The following is a 14,969-nucleotide window of genomic DNA, read 5'->3' as shown; positions in this document are numbered from 1 at the left end:
CCTTTTTTTGAAGAGTCTCGGTAAAATATAAGCTATAGTCGTTATCGTTTATAAATATCGTTAAAATATCGATGATATATCGACAAAATACCGATATTTTTAATAGTTAAAAAATCCAAAATATCGTCGAAATTTGAATTTTTTTAATAAAAGAAAATAAAAAAATTTACTATTTGTATATTTTATTTTTTTTTTCTTTTTTTATTAATTATTTCTTATTATTTATATCTTTCACTTATTAATTTTACTTAGTATAATGATATTATCAATATTTCCTTATTTATATTTTATAATACATATAAATATATATATATATGACAAATAACGTATTATATATAGAATATCTATAGTAATAGACTAAATAATTAAATATATAATACTATTCCTTTTATTATTTTAAAGACTATTTATAATGTAGTAGAAAATATTACAATTTCTTTGAAAAAAATATTAATAATGTATATCTATAAGAAAAAAGCTATACGTATATTTTAAATTTGATTGTTTTATTAGAAATTTAAAAATATAAATAGTGTACATATTTTATTATATTTTGTTATAAGATTTTTGTCGATATATTTGTCGGTAATCGATATATCATCGATATATTACCGATATAATCGGTGGTCGGTATTAAAATTGTTATAAAATATCCATCGATATATCCATCGATACTCGATATATCCGTAAATTCAGAATCTCGGTATGAGTATCGGTATCGATATTTTAAACCTTGACCGGAAACACTTCTTATTTATTTATATTCAAGTAAGATAACTCAGATCCGATAGAAGATCTTAGTTTATTGATAGCAAACACGAAGAATAGTGGACTATTTTCTTTATTACCTAAACTTTTAAATAAAAAATTTCATTGTACATGTATTTTTAACTATGTTGATAAAACGTCCGTGTTTGTTGTCCAGCAGTAGAGTTGCACTTGATGACCATTTGACAGTTCAGATTTAGAATTTCTAAAGCTGAGTTTAACCAGTAGTTTAGAAATGCCACTTTCTCAACCAGTCGTTACCAATTAAACGAAACCCCACTTCATCATAAAAAGAGAAAAATCATAGAATTCTTCTACTTATTTACAATGATTGGTCCATATTTTTTTTCTTTATAGGCATCGGGCATCCCTTTATAAAATAGAATTAAATGACGAGAGAAAAATACGAACGTTTAAATTACAAGAATTCTAATTGTTGTACAAGTTTATGCAGTACTTGCTAGGCAATTATGGGTATACAATCCTAAGCAAAGAATTCAATGACATCTCACCTCAACTCGGTATTCAAATACGCTTCGGGTTCCTCATAGGACGGAGATTCTTCAGCCGCGGCTTCATAGACATTATTAGACTCTTCCAAAGAAGCTTCAGGACTAACAGACTCATAGGCGAACGAGTCCTCTGAAACTTTAGAAATTTCACGAGGTTCAGCTCCTTCAATCTGAAACGTCTGAATCAGAAAATGGACACCATTAGCCACGTCATAGACCATGAGTCCTATCCGACCGCCGACCCAACTCCCCACTTGACTTCCCACAAGATAACCGAATCGCCCGAGCCTCTGTTCCCCAACGAACCCAAAAGTGTAGGTCCCGAACAAAGTGCCCGTGCCTCTGAGGAAGCCTTCGGTGAAAGTACCGCCGTAGTACAAAGCCTCGAAAAAGTCCCACCCGGAAGAGATTATGGGACCTATTATCCGCTTGGCCTTCCGGGTCGCCAGCTTCGCCGCTTTCGCTCCTTCGATCTGAGCTTGTTTAGCGGCCTCCGGAGCGGACAAGCCCTGCGACAGCGCGTCGACGAGCGCGGCCTCGGTCGCTTTGTGCCTCGCGCTCTCGACGTGGATTGATCTGATGCTGTACGAGTAGAGTTTCACTCCCTCTTTCACGGCGCACGCTAGCGACCCCGTGCCCATGTCGAAGCAGTTCAAGAACGTGAATTGCCCGCTCTGCGACGAACCCTCTTCTCCAACCAGCTGTCGACATTTTTCGGCTACACCCGTGTAGGAAAAAAAAAAAAAACAGAAGTCAACACTTGATCGATGTTAACGAGCCTATCTTGGAAATATAAATGGACTTGACAATATTTATAATGTTAACAAGGTAGCAGAGTCAAATATGGCTCAAGATGAGTGAGCCCAAAGAGCCATCATCTTGTACGACATGTTCAGGATCTCGCATCAGATATATACATAGGGACTAACAAGGTAAGATCATGACCCATGAGTGTGCTCGTGATACTTAACAAGGTGCCAAGGTCAGCAAAGCTCAAAAGAGCACAGTTCAAAGATATTGGGTTCGGCCCAAGATAAGTGAGCTCAATGAGCCACAATCTTGTGAAGGCATGTTAATATTATCCCACAATTAGAAAAATAAAAGAATCTAACGAAGTTTATAACGTTATAGGTTACTCTTCTAATTTCCAATTGGTTTTGAGATGAAACTAGTCAATAGTTGCATGATAGACATGCAAACAGCGTAAAGAGTAGATGGGTCAAGAGAAGTGCTTAAGAATATGCATGATTGGGAATGAAGAGCAGAAGAACTTTTGGATCGCCAGCAACTATACACTTATAGATTGGTGGTTGAGTTGAAACAGATTCCGCAGTCATTTAAGTACGGGATCTAGAGATCAAAGATCGAGAAACCGGCGGTAACAAGCAACCAAATAACACAAATTCTTCGCAAACTTGGCTTATGTCTTAAATTTTGAGCAATTAAAGTGATCCATTGACAGCAAAGTGAAAGGGAAAGGCTCGTCTATATACCAACATGGTTTGGGATAAAAAAAATATAGAAGGCTGATAGATTGACCAAGTAGAGTATAACCATATTACTAGTACAAGACCTAGTGCCAAAAAAATTGAAAGAAAAACGACGGAAAAAATCGTGCTTTGAAGGTGATAACCAGAGGTTGTAAATTTCGACTCTCTCCAGCATCACTTAAGTGATTCATTTGGTTGCTAATGGAATGAAAAGAAAAATAAAGGGTTACATTTCTACACATCAGAAAAGTAATTTAAGCCTAGGCTTCAATATAAGACATATACTCCATCGTTATCAATATCTCTAAGAAAAGTCTCCACCGTACTTAAAGCGGCGCTAAACAAGCAAGAAAGACGAAGAATTTCAATGTTGGAGATCTTGGAGCTTGAAACAGCTAAAAGGGATCCTCTTTTTCGCTCACTAATATATATACATAAAAATAAAAGATACAAGGCTTAGGTCTCACCAGAATCATTTCACCGGTTCGGTCAACTTTGAAACATTCAAATTCTCAACCATAAAAACAGAAAGATAAATCCATAGCCACAAATTACTCTACTTTTTTTTTTCTTTTCTTCCCAAACTACAAACAACTTTGAAGGATGCTTCACCATGTCTCTCCCTACATGAATTTTAATTTGTTCCTTTTTGTTAGATGATCACAATCCCTCTTTTTTCATCCTACAAACCCATGGCAAATCATAAGCCTAACTGAATTCATCAACACAAACAAATTTTCTAAATAAATTCAAAATTGCATTCCCTCGGCAACAAAATCGATTTATTTTTTTTTCTTTCCAGAACACTGTTTCTATTTTCTTCTTCTTTCCGGTTCAGAGTTCAGACATAGAACCTCGTACATAATATTAAAAGCCTATATATTTACGTGCACATACATGAATTCACATACCCGCGATGCTGAGAGCGATGACTCCAACGACGAAGACGAGAAACTGGATTCTTCTCTTCTGTAGATCCATCGAAATTCAAGTGAAAATCACAAATTTCGAAAGCCTATTTTGATTTAGAGATCAAGTCGTCGAAAGAGTGAGAAAGAAGGAAGAATTTTCAAAAACCAATGGCTTTGCACTGGACAAGTATAGATTCGTTACCGAAGTTGACCAGAAAGAACTTCGTACGTGCAAGGAAACCGATTTCCCGTCAAACGGCAATTCTCTCAATCAAACGAAATGTGTCGTTTCGGATAATAAGGTATCTATCCAATATCACCAAAACTAATGTCATTACACCAAAACAAAGTAAATAGTTTCATTAGATGGATTACAAGTATTGATTATACATAACATGTTAGAAGATTTTTTTTACCTATTAGCGGTTAAGATATTATAGGTAAAATATATTGCGGTGAATAATTAGCCATTCGATAAGATCATATCTAATAACACCAAAAATAATGATTGAGACCTTTAAGCAAAGCTGATTTTTAGGCCTCAAAAGTGATTGAGCTCGCGGCCCAAGTACGCTGGATTGGGCTTGAGACCCAGTTAAAGTCAACTTGTTGAAGGCTTGAGCTTACCTAAAACCCTAACTTATGTTCGGAGCTCGATTCGGTTAGACAACTATTGGTATGAAGAGTTTACAACGTGTCTTTTGCAATACACGTAGCTCAAAGAACATAAGTGATGAAGATGAGTTCAATGGAATGAAGAGTTATTCTCATTGTTTTGAGCTCATGAGCTTCATCCTCACCTGTATTGTTGTTTCACGATTCAAAATTTCAAATAAAACATATATTCTAGAAAAATAACACGGACTATACCATTTGAAACATTGGATTTGTAATATGATAACGTTATAAGCAAAGCATGTTTAAAATTTAATCAAAATTGATGACGTGACCGCATTAATCAGATAATATTTACGCGATTGTCTCTAACATTTTTATACGTTAATTTTGGTAAATTTTGATCAATCACTAATTTACCAAAATAAACGAAATGTTGGCTAATTTCTTAAAACCAAGCTACATAGCTATTGGCATCCTATATTCTATGGCATTTCTACGTCAGCCTACATTTTATTATAAGCTATTCTTTCTTCTTCCTTATTACTATGAAAATCGAACTTATAACAAGATTTTGAAGTTCATAATTAAATATTGAATTCGCTTTTTTATTTTTGAAAGCTTAAGACTCTTTAAGGTTAAGGTGAATTCTCACTTGAATCATTAAAAATATTGATTTTACATGACAAGTTATGATAGTTATGGGTAAAAATACATTGCACGACACAATTAACCTTTGAATGATAAAACATGTTCACTTAGGGGATGTTTGGTAACATTTTTGTTTTTTGTTTTTCAAAATATAAATTCTGTTTTGTTTTGTTTTCTAATTTTAAAAAAATAAAAACATGTTTGGTAATTGCGTTTTTGTTTTTTGTTTTTAAAACGAAAAAACAAAAACATGTTTGGTAATCACATTTTTATTTTTTTAAATAAAAAATAAAAAACATGTTTGGTTTGTCTGCTTTTAAAGTATAACAAAAATCATGGGGTAAATTTGTTATTATTTAAAGTATAAGATACGAAAAAAAAATTAAAAATTAAGGTCTTTTTTTTTTTTTTTTGAGAGAGCTATAGCATGAGCTAATAATTCTGGGAATGGGTTATAAACATATACAGTAATTTAGAAATAAGATTACTAAATAAGGATAAATAATTCATTTATCTGTTAAGCAACAAATTAATGTGAAATTATTTAATAACAAATTTTCTCGTAAAATAATGATAATTGTTTGTTTTTTTTTTTTTTTTGCGGATAAGATTTCTAAACATAAAGAAAAAGAAAAGAAAAGAAAAAAACTATAGACTTGACGAGATTTGCAGTACTCAAGGTCAGTCCAGGAATCCTCGTCAAAGACCTTCCCTTGAGGCCACGAAGGATTCGGAACCATAGCCGAGATCGACGACGTGATCACCACGCGCTTCACGCCCGCGTCTCTGGCGGCGCGCAGGACGTTGACGGTGCCGTCGACCGCCGGCGAGAGCAGCTCGGCCTGCGGGTCCCACAGGGCTTCGAGCGTGAAGGGGGACGCCACGTGGAAGACGCCTCGGCAGCCTCGGACGGCGGCGGAGACGGCGTCAGCGTCGAGGAGATCGGCGGAGAAGATGCGGCGTCGGCGTCGAGGAGATCGGCGTTCGAAGAGAAGAAGAATCTCGAGAGATTTTGTTTTTAAAAATTTTGAAAACAAGTTTTTTTTATTCTCTAATTTTTGTTTTATTCTCTCCCATATTTTTAAAAACAAAAAACAAAAATGACTTTATCAAACACGTTTTTTTTTTCTTAAGGTCACTTTTTTATTTTTAAAAACAAAAAACAAAAAATAAAAACGTTACCAAACAGCCCCTTAATGATCTTAATGACAAATCTATTCAACTACTTTACATGATACAAGTGCTATATATATAGAGTTTTATAACTAATTAGGCCACTTATAACGTTAGGTTTGAGATCTAGCCTATGTTTGGAGTTTTTTTAGGGAAATAGTCAAACGTATTAGGTGGCAAAATATATTTTACTTTTTTATCTTTCAATATTTAAGACAGTTTTTTAATTAGCGTATAATTTTTCTTCCTTTTTTTTTGCGTGTGTTAAGGTTTTGGACACGTTTTTTTTTTCTTTCTGTATTTTCTAGCGTGCGTGTGTTAATTAGAATTAGGTCCAATAACTTCTATATTTAAGGTTGTTATGACACCTTTTTTTGTGTGCGTGTGTTTTATAATTCACGTATTTGACTTCTTATTTTACTCACAGAATATTTTTTTGTTGTTTTTAAGGAAGCAGTTAGCTTTTAAATTTTGGACGTTTGAATTTTTGAAACATAACCAATCTCACGTTTTTTTTGTTGCAGTTGAAACTCTTTCGCAGAAGAAAAAAAAAAATTCTGCCCCTGGAAGAAATAATTATTTGTTTCCCACGTTAAAAATATGGCTTCTTCGTCTTGGTTGTTGGTGGATTCTGTTATGTTTGCTTGTTTTTTTTTTAAATTAACTTGGTTAGAGCGAAATCGTTTAAAGTGAAAATCAATTTATTCCCTCCAATGCTGAACCATAGTTCATGAGAGTTCTTGCTCTCAAGTTGATGAAGAACAAGTAAGTGCATTAATGTCTTGGGAAATTATTTTCCTTCAATTTCCGAGAAATGTCCAAACGCTCCATCATTGAATAGCATATTCTGCCTCTCATTCGTCAACCCGCTATGTATTTTGTCGAAGATACTAAAATTGCTATGTTTAACAATTTTTTGTACCTTATTCCAATTTGATTCTTTCACAACCCAATCACCTTTCTTCAAATTTAGGAAATAATTGTTAATTATTGATAATAAATATTTTCAAAACACATTCAAGAAATTTTTTTACCTCATGCATAACATTTTTCCCTTTTGAACTTGGAACTTTTTTCTTAACCATCTTCTCCTTATAGTGGGATCTGAAATAAGTATAAAATTTTGATTAACATACATTATTGAAAAAAAAAAAAAAAAAAAAAAAACAGAAGTCATTCAAATACAAAGTCATAAGTCATTGATTACAAAAAAACAGAAATTATTGGAAATTATTGAAAATGTTCAAAACAGTTGGGCAAATCCCGAGTCAATTTTTTCAGAAGTCATTCTGTTTTCAACACTCATCCTAACGTAGTAAATTATTGGAATAAAAAATATCAATCGTTGATGCTAAAACATGAGTTTTTGAAAATAACCAATAATCAGAAATTTTTGAAAATAACCAATCATCGGAACCCATTTTTATTACCAAATCCCTAATTTTATTTGATAACACATGAACGCTTTTTTTTCCCCAAATGTGTAAAACATGCAATCTGTAAATGTGTTTAGAAAACATACATTCGATGATCTTGATCGAGTCCTATGAGCTTTTTTTCTCTTTTAATCGTTTTCTTCTTCCTCTGCATGTATTACCTTGACTGATTTCGGTGGACTTTCGACTGCTTTTAGAGTTTCGAAAGGTTTGGTTATGGCGTTGAAAAAATTGTTTTTTTTTTACCTTCGGGCTATTTAGCATTTATGAGCTTCCCAAAAAACGCGTCCAATCCAGGTGAAGGTGAAGCAATTCTAGATTAGCGCGCCGCAATTAATGATATTTAAATTTCAATATCTTTGATAAAATATTTTGTTGAGATTTGTTAGAGGTTTAAGGCTACATGTAACAATTTTGAAATTGTCTATTATTTAATATCGATATATTCATTATTTCAATTTGATTAAATAAAAAGGGCAAATTAGTCTATTAATTATTGACACCTAAGCATGTTGGCTATTTCCCGAAAAGTTATGAAACGTTGGCTAAAAACAAATTCTATAGTTTCATTTTTGCTATTTTGCTACACTGTCCAATATATATATATATATATATATATATATATATAGTATGCTTGCGCGTTGCGATGATTGATGCATTTTAATAATAAAAAATACATAATTTAAATATTAATAAATTAAATTGAGGACATTGGAGATTCAGTAAGTCAAAATTATCAATACAAATAAAATAAAGAACTTCAAGGTAAAAGTTATTGGAATTTTCAAATTATATATAAGCTAATTTTAAAATAAAATTTACGTTTTCTCACAAATTAAATATCGTTGAAAGTTAACCCAGGAATAAATTTGTTTTATATTCTTGAATTTGTAATTTATATATTTTGTAAAGTAATTATTTATTGAGTATATTAAATATTTTGCAAAGGAAAAATTCATTGAGTTGAATCTGTAAAATCCTTTACACTAGATATTAGACAACATAAATTCTATATTTTCATTATCTCCCTCGTCAGTTAGTCTCTTTATTATTTTCATGAGCATATTACTTCCATCTTCTCCTTCATGTTAATCTCATATTATTTCAATGAATGTTTGCAAATACATTAAAAACATTATTGCAGTTAGTTAATCTCTCACTTTCATATTGACCGAATTTTTATAGTGAATTACGGTTTAAGTGTTTTTCTGTTGATTTAAGAAAAGAAAAAAAGAAGTTTGATATGTAATCGATATTAAAATAGAAATTTTCATCTAGAATTTTGAAATCTTTGTTGTATATATTAAAATGCAAACTGACCACTGTTTCTCATTGATTTAAGAAAGAAAATAAAAGCTATACCATTCAACGATTTCTAACTACCATATATGACTATTTGTTGTATAAATAAATAAAACTTGGCTAGCTTGCAATAGCCATATTTTGTGATAGCCATAATTCTCTGCACCGAGTGTCTAATGCCCCCTCAACTTTTGAAAATTATAATTTTTACTTTAATTTTTATAATTTTAGCCTAAATTTATACAATTTATCTAAATGTGTCCCCCCCATAATTTTTGTCTTCAAATTTGCCTCCTTTCATTGAAATTCCTAGCCCCGCCCCGCCACTAGCTCAAATTACATTTATGCAAAATGGACAAACTCTACGCAAGCAAAACCCAATCCCCTAACCATAGACGTTGCGAAAATGGCCGTCGATATCAGGAACAAAACCGCGGTCCATCATCTCCTCGCGAACGATCCCATACGTGGTCTGGTTCGGCACAAAACCTTTTTCCAACATCTCGTTGAGCATCCCGTTGGCCTCGGCGAGCCGTCCCGTGACACAACACCCCTTAATCAACACATTGTAGGTCGCGACGTTGGGCCTGAGCTTCCCGTCTCTCTCCATCTCGGCCCTCAGTCCCATCGCGGCCCCCAAATTCCCTTCCTTGCAAAACCCCTCCATCACCGTGTTGTAGCTCACGTGGCTCGGCTCAATCCCCGCCGTTCTCTTCACTCCTTCCAACACCCTCTTCGCGTCCCTCGCTCGCCCTTTCCCACACAAACCCGATATCAGAACGTTGTAGGTCACCAGGTCGGGTTTTAATCCCCTGCCTCGCATCTCGTCGTACATCTCGCGGGCCCTCTTGAAATCCCCCGCCCCGCAGAACCCCCCGATGAGGGTGTTGTACGTGCACGTGTTGAGGAGAGAGAGGGTCGGGTCTCTCTCGGCCATCGCGCTGACGTGGCGGAGGGCTTCTTCGGGTTTTCCCTCTTTGCAGTACGCGTTGACGAGGGTGTTGTGCGTGATTATGTTCGGGGACACGCCTCGGGTCGCGAGGCTGTCGAAGAGCTCTCGGGCTTGGCTCAGCATGTTTCGTTTGACAAGCCCGATGAGGATCGCGTTGTATGTCCCAATGTTCGGGCCGATCCCGAGCCGGGCCATCTCGTCCTTGAGGCAGTGAGCTTCGTCGAGGCTTTCTTCGCCGGAGGAGGAGCAGAAACCGTTGATCATCGCGTTGTAGGTGAACGAGTTCCGAGTCGGCATTTCGTCGAACACCTTCCGTGCGGCTCTTGGATTGTCGTCCCTGAAGAACCCGTCGATGAGCGTGTTGTGGGTAAGCATGTCGGGGTTGATTATGCTGTCGATCATCTCCTTCAGAGCGGCCTCGGCTCTGTACATGTTCCCGGGTTTCTTGCTCTTGCAATGCCCGGCGATTATGGCGTTGTAAGTGTCGGAGTTCGGCGGAACACCAAAGGCTTTCATGTCCTGAACCACGTCGTTGGCTTCGTTCATCTTCGCGGCTTTGCACAGCCCTTTGATCACCGTGTTGAAGCTGAAAACGTCGAGCTTGATCCTCCTCTTGGTCATCTCTCTGTACACGTGTTCCACTTTCCTAGTCTCGTTCTCCTTCACCAGAGATGTCAACAGAGCGTTGCACGTGGCCGGAGAGAGCCGGAAATCGTAATTCGCGGCTCTCCTGAAAGCTTCGAAGCCCATCCTGGCCTTCGAGTTGGCGACGCACGACGAGACGAGCAAATCGGCCACGGCCGAGCCGGTGCGAGACTTGTCTCCGGCGATCGAGAGGTAGTGAATGATCGCCGATATCGAATGTTGCTCCTTGGTGTCGCTCTCTTTCACGAAGCTGTTCAGCAATGACCTGATCGATTGGAGCTTGTTTGACCTAGCCAGCGAGCTTAGAAGTTTGCAGGTGAGATCGAGAGTGTGGGAAGCGCCGAGGTGGGTTCGGGACCAAGCGAAGTAGTTCGAGACGAGAACCGGGTCGAGATCGGAGGCGATCAAGCGGCGGAGAAACTCAGTAGGGTTGGAGTCTTGGAGGTGGTTGGATTTAAGGTCTGACCATCGCTGCTTCGCTATGAGGTCGCCAATGGCTTTGAGGTCGAGACCGGGATTGGTGCAGAGAGTTCTTGTGGAGATCGGTGTCTTATCATCTGTCTCCAATCCCAATTCCTACAAAATATATTCCAAAACAGCTCAAATCTCTTGCGAAAAAAAAATTATAGTAAATAATTATACGATTGGAAAATGTATGCGTATCAATGAACACGAAAGCAGTACCTTCTTAATGGCGTTAAGTTGCTCGTTCAGTAAGTACCGTCTTTGTTCACCACTAATTTTCTCTTCAATTGCTTTTGCAATAGATTCCTAAGTATAAGCCAGGCATAAGAATTCGTATCAGGATCAAATGACAGTATGTTAATGTACATTTAGATCAAGACAACGGAAGTAAATACCTGAATCTTGGTTATTTCAATCTCTTTCTTCACTAGTTCGAGAGTGAGCTCCAAACGCTTATACACCTAAAAATTTCAAGTACATAAGCACCAGAATTTTATGGCATGGAGTAGGCTCAATGAAGACGCCTCAAGAGTAGAAACCTAGGTTGAGAGGGGAAATAAAATAATAAATATGACATAATAAATGTTTGGAAAAAATTACATCAAGCTCTTCAAGAACGTCCTGGCATTGTGATTTGTTTGCTCCAGAGATTGCCGCTCCAAAATCAGCTAACCTTGGAAAATTAAAATCACCTATATGCTGCACAGTTTGGTAAATACATTGTAAAAAGTAAAAACCATATAATGAAGAAATTTGAAAACCAAGATAGCCAATCCTTAGTAGTAGGTACTAAGCAGTTTGCAATATTCGATACCAGACAAAAGTAACAAAGCGGAAAACAATGTAGATTGTTTCAATCTGACTCTTAATAGTAACAATGTGCAGCAATAACCTAAATAACCAACACAGAAAGTATTTATAACCCCCCAAACAATCAGGAAATGGGAACATTTATTGCATCAAAGGTTCAAGCGCTAATCCAATCATAATCATGCAATATTCAAAATCTAAAGAAACCCAAAGGAAGTATTGCAGAAATAATAATGTCAACCACAATGAGAATGAGAATCTTGGAACAGATTCAAAATCTTATATCCAAAACAAAGACACGGATTTAAGCTAATATAAGTTAATTCTTCGCTCCAATGTAGCATGGCAGTTGTATATCAACTGCTCATATCTCAGATCCATATGTAATAAATTAGTTCAACAAGAAAAGCAGTGCCTAACTCAGACCTCCTTTTACTTTACATATATTCGTCCTCTCGAATTTTTTTATTTCTTCATCCAAAAACTACTGCAGCATTTTTTTTTTTACCGAGGTGTCTGGGTTGGACCCGACTAAATTCCATGAGTCCCTGGGATTATCGACCGGGTGACCCCCAGTGGCCCCAGTTGTTGGGTCCAAGGGAAATCGAACTGGGGCCTAATGAGGTCCCAACAATCGCCCTTACCACTAGTCCAACCCATTTGGGGTTACTGTAGCGTTATTTTAAATCAGAGATTTAGTTGAGCTACTAAAGTTAATGACTTGTGGAAGCCATACCAAAACAACCAATTCAAGTGGTACTATGGCCTTAATCCCGTACACAGAAAGTCATCAAACACCGCATGATTTCTACGACAAAGTTCAAAAAAGGGTTTACCCATTTAAACACTACCAAAACAAGAAATTCGATATGTCAACTGTCTAATCTAATAATTTGTCAAAAAGCTTGAAAAACAAAATGCACCTGAGTGTATGTTTGCACATGATCTCTCCAAAGGGAACTAGTCTTGAGAACATCTCTCAAGGTTGATATAACCTCAAACGAAGTTGCCTTTATGACATCATCATCCCTATTATATGGCTTGTCCTGTAACAAAGGATAAAAAACACTGTAAACAAAACTCTTACCTCTACTAAAGCAATGCACCAAATAGTATTTGGTGAGGAAAGAAAGAAAAAAAGTTATGTAATCAACATACCTTGAGATGATCAACTTTAACAGTTAGAGGCTCCTCACTGACCTGTCATCAGCCAGATATTTTCTCAGTTTTACAGTAAGTACTGACTTAAACTTGATTTATGCAAACAAAATTTATTAAAATCTCTTGCTAGTATCATTTGGACAAAGTAATTAGAAGTTCGTGCATGATTATAATTCCTACACACCATCTCTGTAATACGAAGCCGCCTGTGACCAATAAGTATGACCTGGTCGCCTTGGATACTTGAGATCTGGTGCATAATGTTATAAAGGGAAAAACAAAATCAGCAAGTGATGGGAGTGATTATGGTACACATTTCGTTTAAGTCATGACCATAGAAGAGCAAAGATTGAGCACCTGGGCAAGTGTCCCAACTTCATGTAGACGGTCAAAGAGCTCTTTTCCTTTCAAATCATGTACATTCTTCTCGGTTTCAGACCCAGAAACCAAACTGGGATCGGTCCCCGGCTCATCCTTGAGAAGGAAAGCCCCGGCATATGGAGCTTGCCTTTTCCGGCTTTCCTGTAATGCTGCCAAAAGCTTTGGATCCTGAATCCAGACCACACATGTCCAACACCAAAAATCAACGTACACTAATTTATGAAATCCAGCTCAAACATTATTCAACAAAGAGTTATCATTAGCCTATAGAATATAATGACTCATTCGGTCACAAAAATGAGAAGACTGTGCCAAGAAAATCTGCGTGAGCTTCCATACCTTGACATAGATTGGCATATAGAATCCAGGGAACAGTGGTCTATGTGGTAAAGGCAATGCTAAAACCTGTCACAGAAGAACAATTTAAGAGTGAATCTTTTTTAAGTTGAACATTTTTAGGGACAACAACTCAAATTTAAAAATAATCTAAATGACAAAAATAAGCAATTGAGCAAAAATGCAAACTATAATTAAGCCAAAAGCCAAACAAACAAACCGTTAGATAATCCTCCGGTCTAGGGTTCGTGGACACTATCGCCGAGGATTTAGACTCGCTTCCCGACTCAACCTCCTTGGGAGGATCGGCCTCTGTCGCCGGTTCTGAACCATCTTTCGCGTCGGAGCAGAAAAACACGCGTCCGATACGGCTCCTATTCAGCGAGGTGAGCGAGCTCAGGGCTCGGAGAATCGGCGCGGCCGATTCGGCGGAGCCGGACCGTATGGCGACCGGAGCGAAGGCGTTGATTCGGTTATGGAGGTTCGAGGAGGATGAGAGAAGCTTCAACATTTTTGCGTCGGACGGCGATAGAAGAACGGATTTGAGCTAGGCTGTACGGTGGTTCTGGTGAGAAATAACCGCCATGGGTGAAGCCTAAAGAAGAGAATTAGAGAAAGGACTGGTCTTTTCTTTTGTTTTCTTTAAAGCCCTTCCAAAACCCTTGAGCAATTGACGAAATTGTCCTTGCGTCGCTTGTAAAGAGAAGTCCAAGCTATATATTTCCCTTCAAAGTTCGGTTTTGTTCATGGGTTAATTTTTTATTTTTTTTTACCATTCACTTGAATTTTAACTGGATACAAATGGTAAATTAACGCTGATGCTAGTTAAGTAATAAAGACTACTCTTTTTAACTTAAAAAAAAAAAACTTGAGACACATGGTAAATTTGAATTTATTAGTAAAATATAGTTATTTAGTAATGATATTTGGGATTATACCACAAGTATGAGATTCCCAATAATTTTGAACTAAAATTCAATAAATTATTTTAATTCAAAAGTATGACTGTTAATTTTTTTATTTACTTTCTTAACCATTTTCCCCTCTCTCTCTCTCTCTCATTACTGATTTTTTTGTTTTTGAGTTGCAGAATCCTCACGGCATTCACTTTCGTTTCCATATAATTGTTTGAAGTTTTTTTTTTCATTTGAAAAATATGGGAATTCGTTTGAAGATTAATTGACATTTTGTCAATATATTGACACAATGTCAATAAATCTTTGATTCTGCAAATTTCTTTGAAGATTTATTGACATCTTTGTCAATAAATTTTCATCTTTGTCAATAAATTTTCAACAGACCCAGAATCTTTAAACGAAGTCCAATAATCTTTGAAAATTTATCGACATCTATGTCAATAA

General features: G+C 36.4%; 2 protein-coding genes across 4 annotated transcripts; both read right to left on the bottom strand.

Annotated features, from left to right (window-relative positions):
* Positions 1–1,158: 1,158 nt before the first annotated feature.
* On the bottom strand, positions 1,159–3,973 carry LOC149381365 (uncharacterized). Of its 3 annotated transcripts, XM_089602055.1 has the most exons (3): positions 3,884–3,973; positions 3,682–3,785; positions 1,159–1,998 (listed from the first exon to the last, which is right to left on the bottom strand). In XM_089602055.1, the coding sequence occupies exons 2-3, from the start codon at positions 3,749–3,751 to the stop codon at positions 1,277–1,279; spliced, it is 792 nt and encodes a 263-aa protein (XP_089458181.1). In that variant the 5' UTR covers positions 3,752–3,785; positions 3,884–3,973; the 3' UTR covers positions 1,159–1,276. The 3 variants fall into 3 exon arrangements, with proteins under 3 accessions (XP_089458181.1, XP_089458180.1, XP_089458182.1); XM_089602054.1 differs by lacking the exon at positions 3,884–3,973 and having other exon boundaries at positions 3,682–3,873; XM_089602056.1 differs by lacking the exon at positions 3,884–3,973 and having other exon boundaries at positions 3,668–3,869.
* A 4,967-nt stretch (positions 3,974–8,940) lies between these two features.
* Positions 8,941–14,263, bottom strand: LOC149381364 (uncharacterized). Its single transcript, XM_089601626.1, has 10 exons — positions 13,829–14,263; positions 13,612–13,677; positions 13,249–13,440; positions 13,076–13,141; positions 12,889–12,930; positions 12,654–12,776; positions 11,521–11,619; positions 11,316–11,381; positions 11,140–11,226; positions 8,941–11,031 (listed from the first exon to the last, which is right to left on the bottom strand). Exons 1-10 carry the CDS (start codon positions 14,117–14,119, stop codon positions 9,244–9,246), a joined length of 2,820 nt encoding a protein of 939 aa, XP_089457752.1. The 5' UTR covers positions 14,120–14,263; the 3' UTR covers positions 8,941–9,243.
* Between the last annotated feature and the right edge of the window lie 706 nt (positions 14,264–14,969).

Source organism: Urtica dioica, chromosome 11 (assembly GCF_054948205.1).
Source record: "Urtica dioica subsp. dioica isolate 48M chromosome 11, U.dioica_male_clone48M_v1_H2, whole genome shotgun sequence".
NCBI classification, from domain to species: Eukaryota; Viridiplantae; Streptophyta; class Magnoliopsida; order Rosales; family Urticaceae; genus Urtica; species Urtica dioica.
Note: the sequence above shows the minus strand (reverse complement) of the source record. Positions and strands in the feature narration are given on the sequence as shown.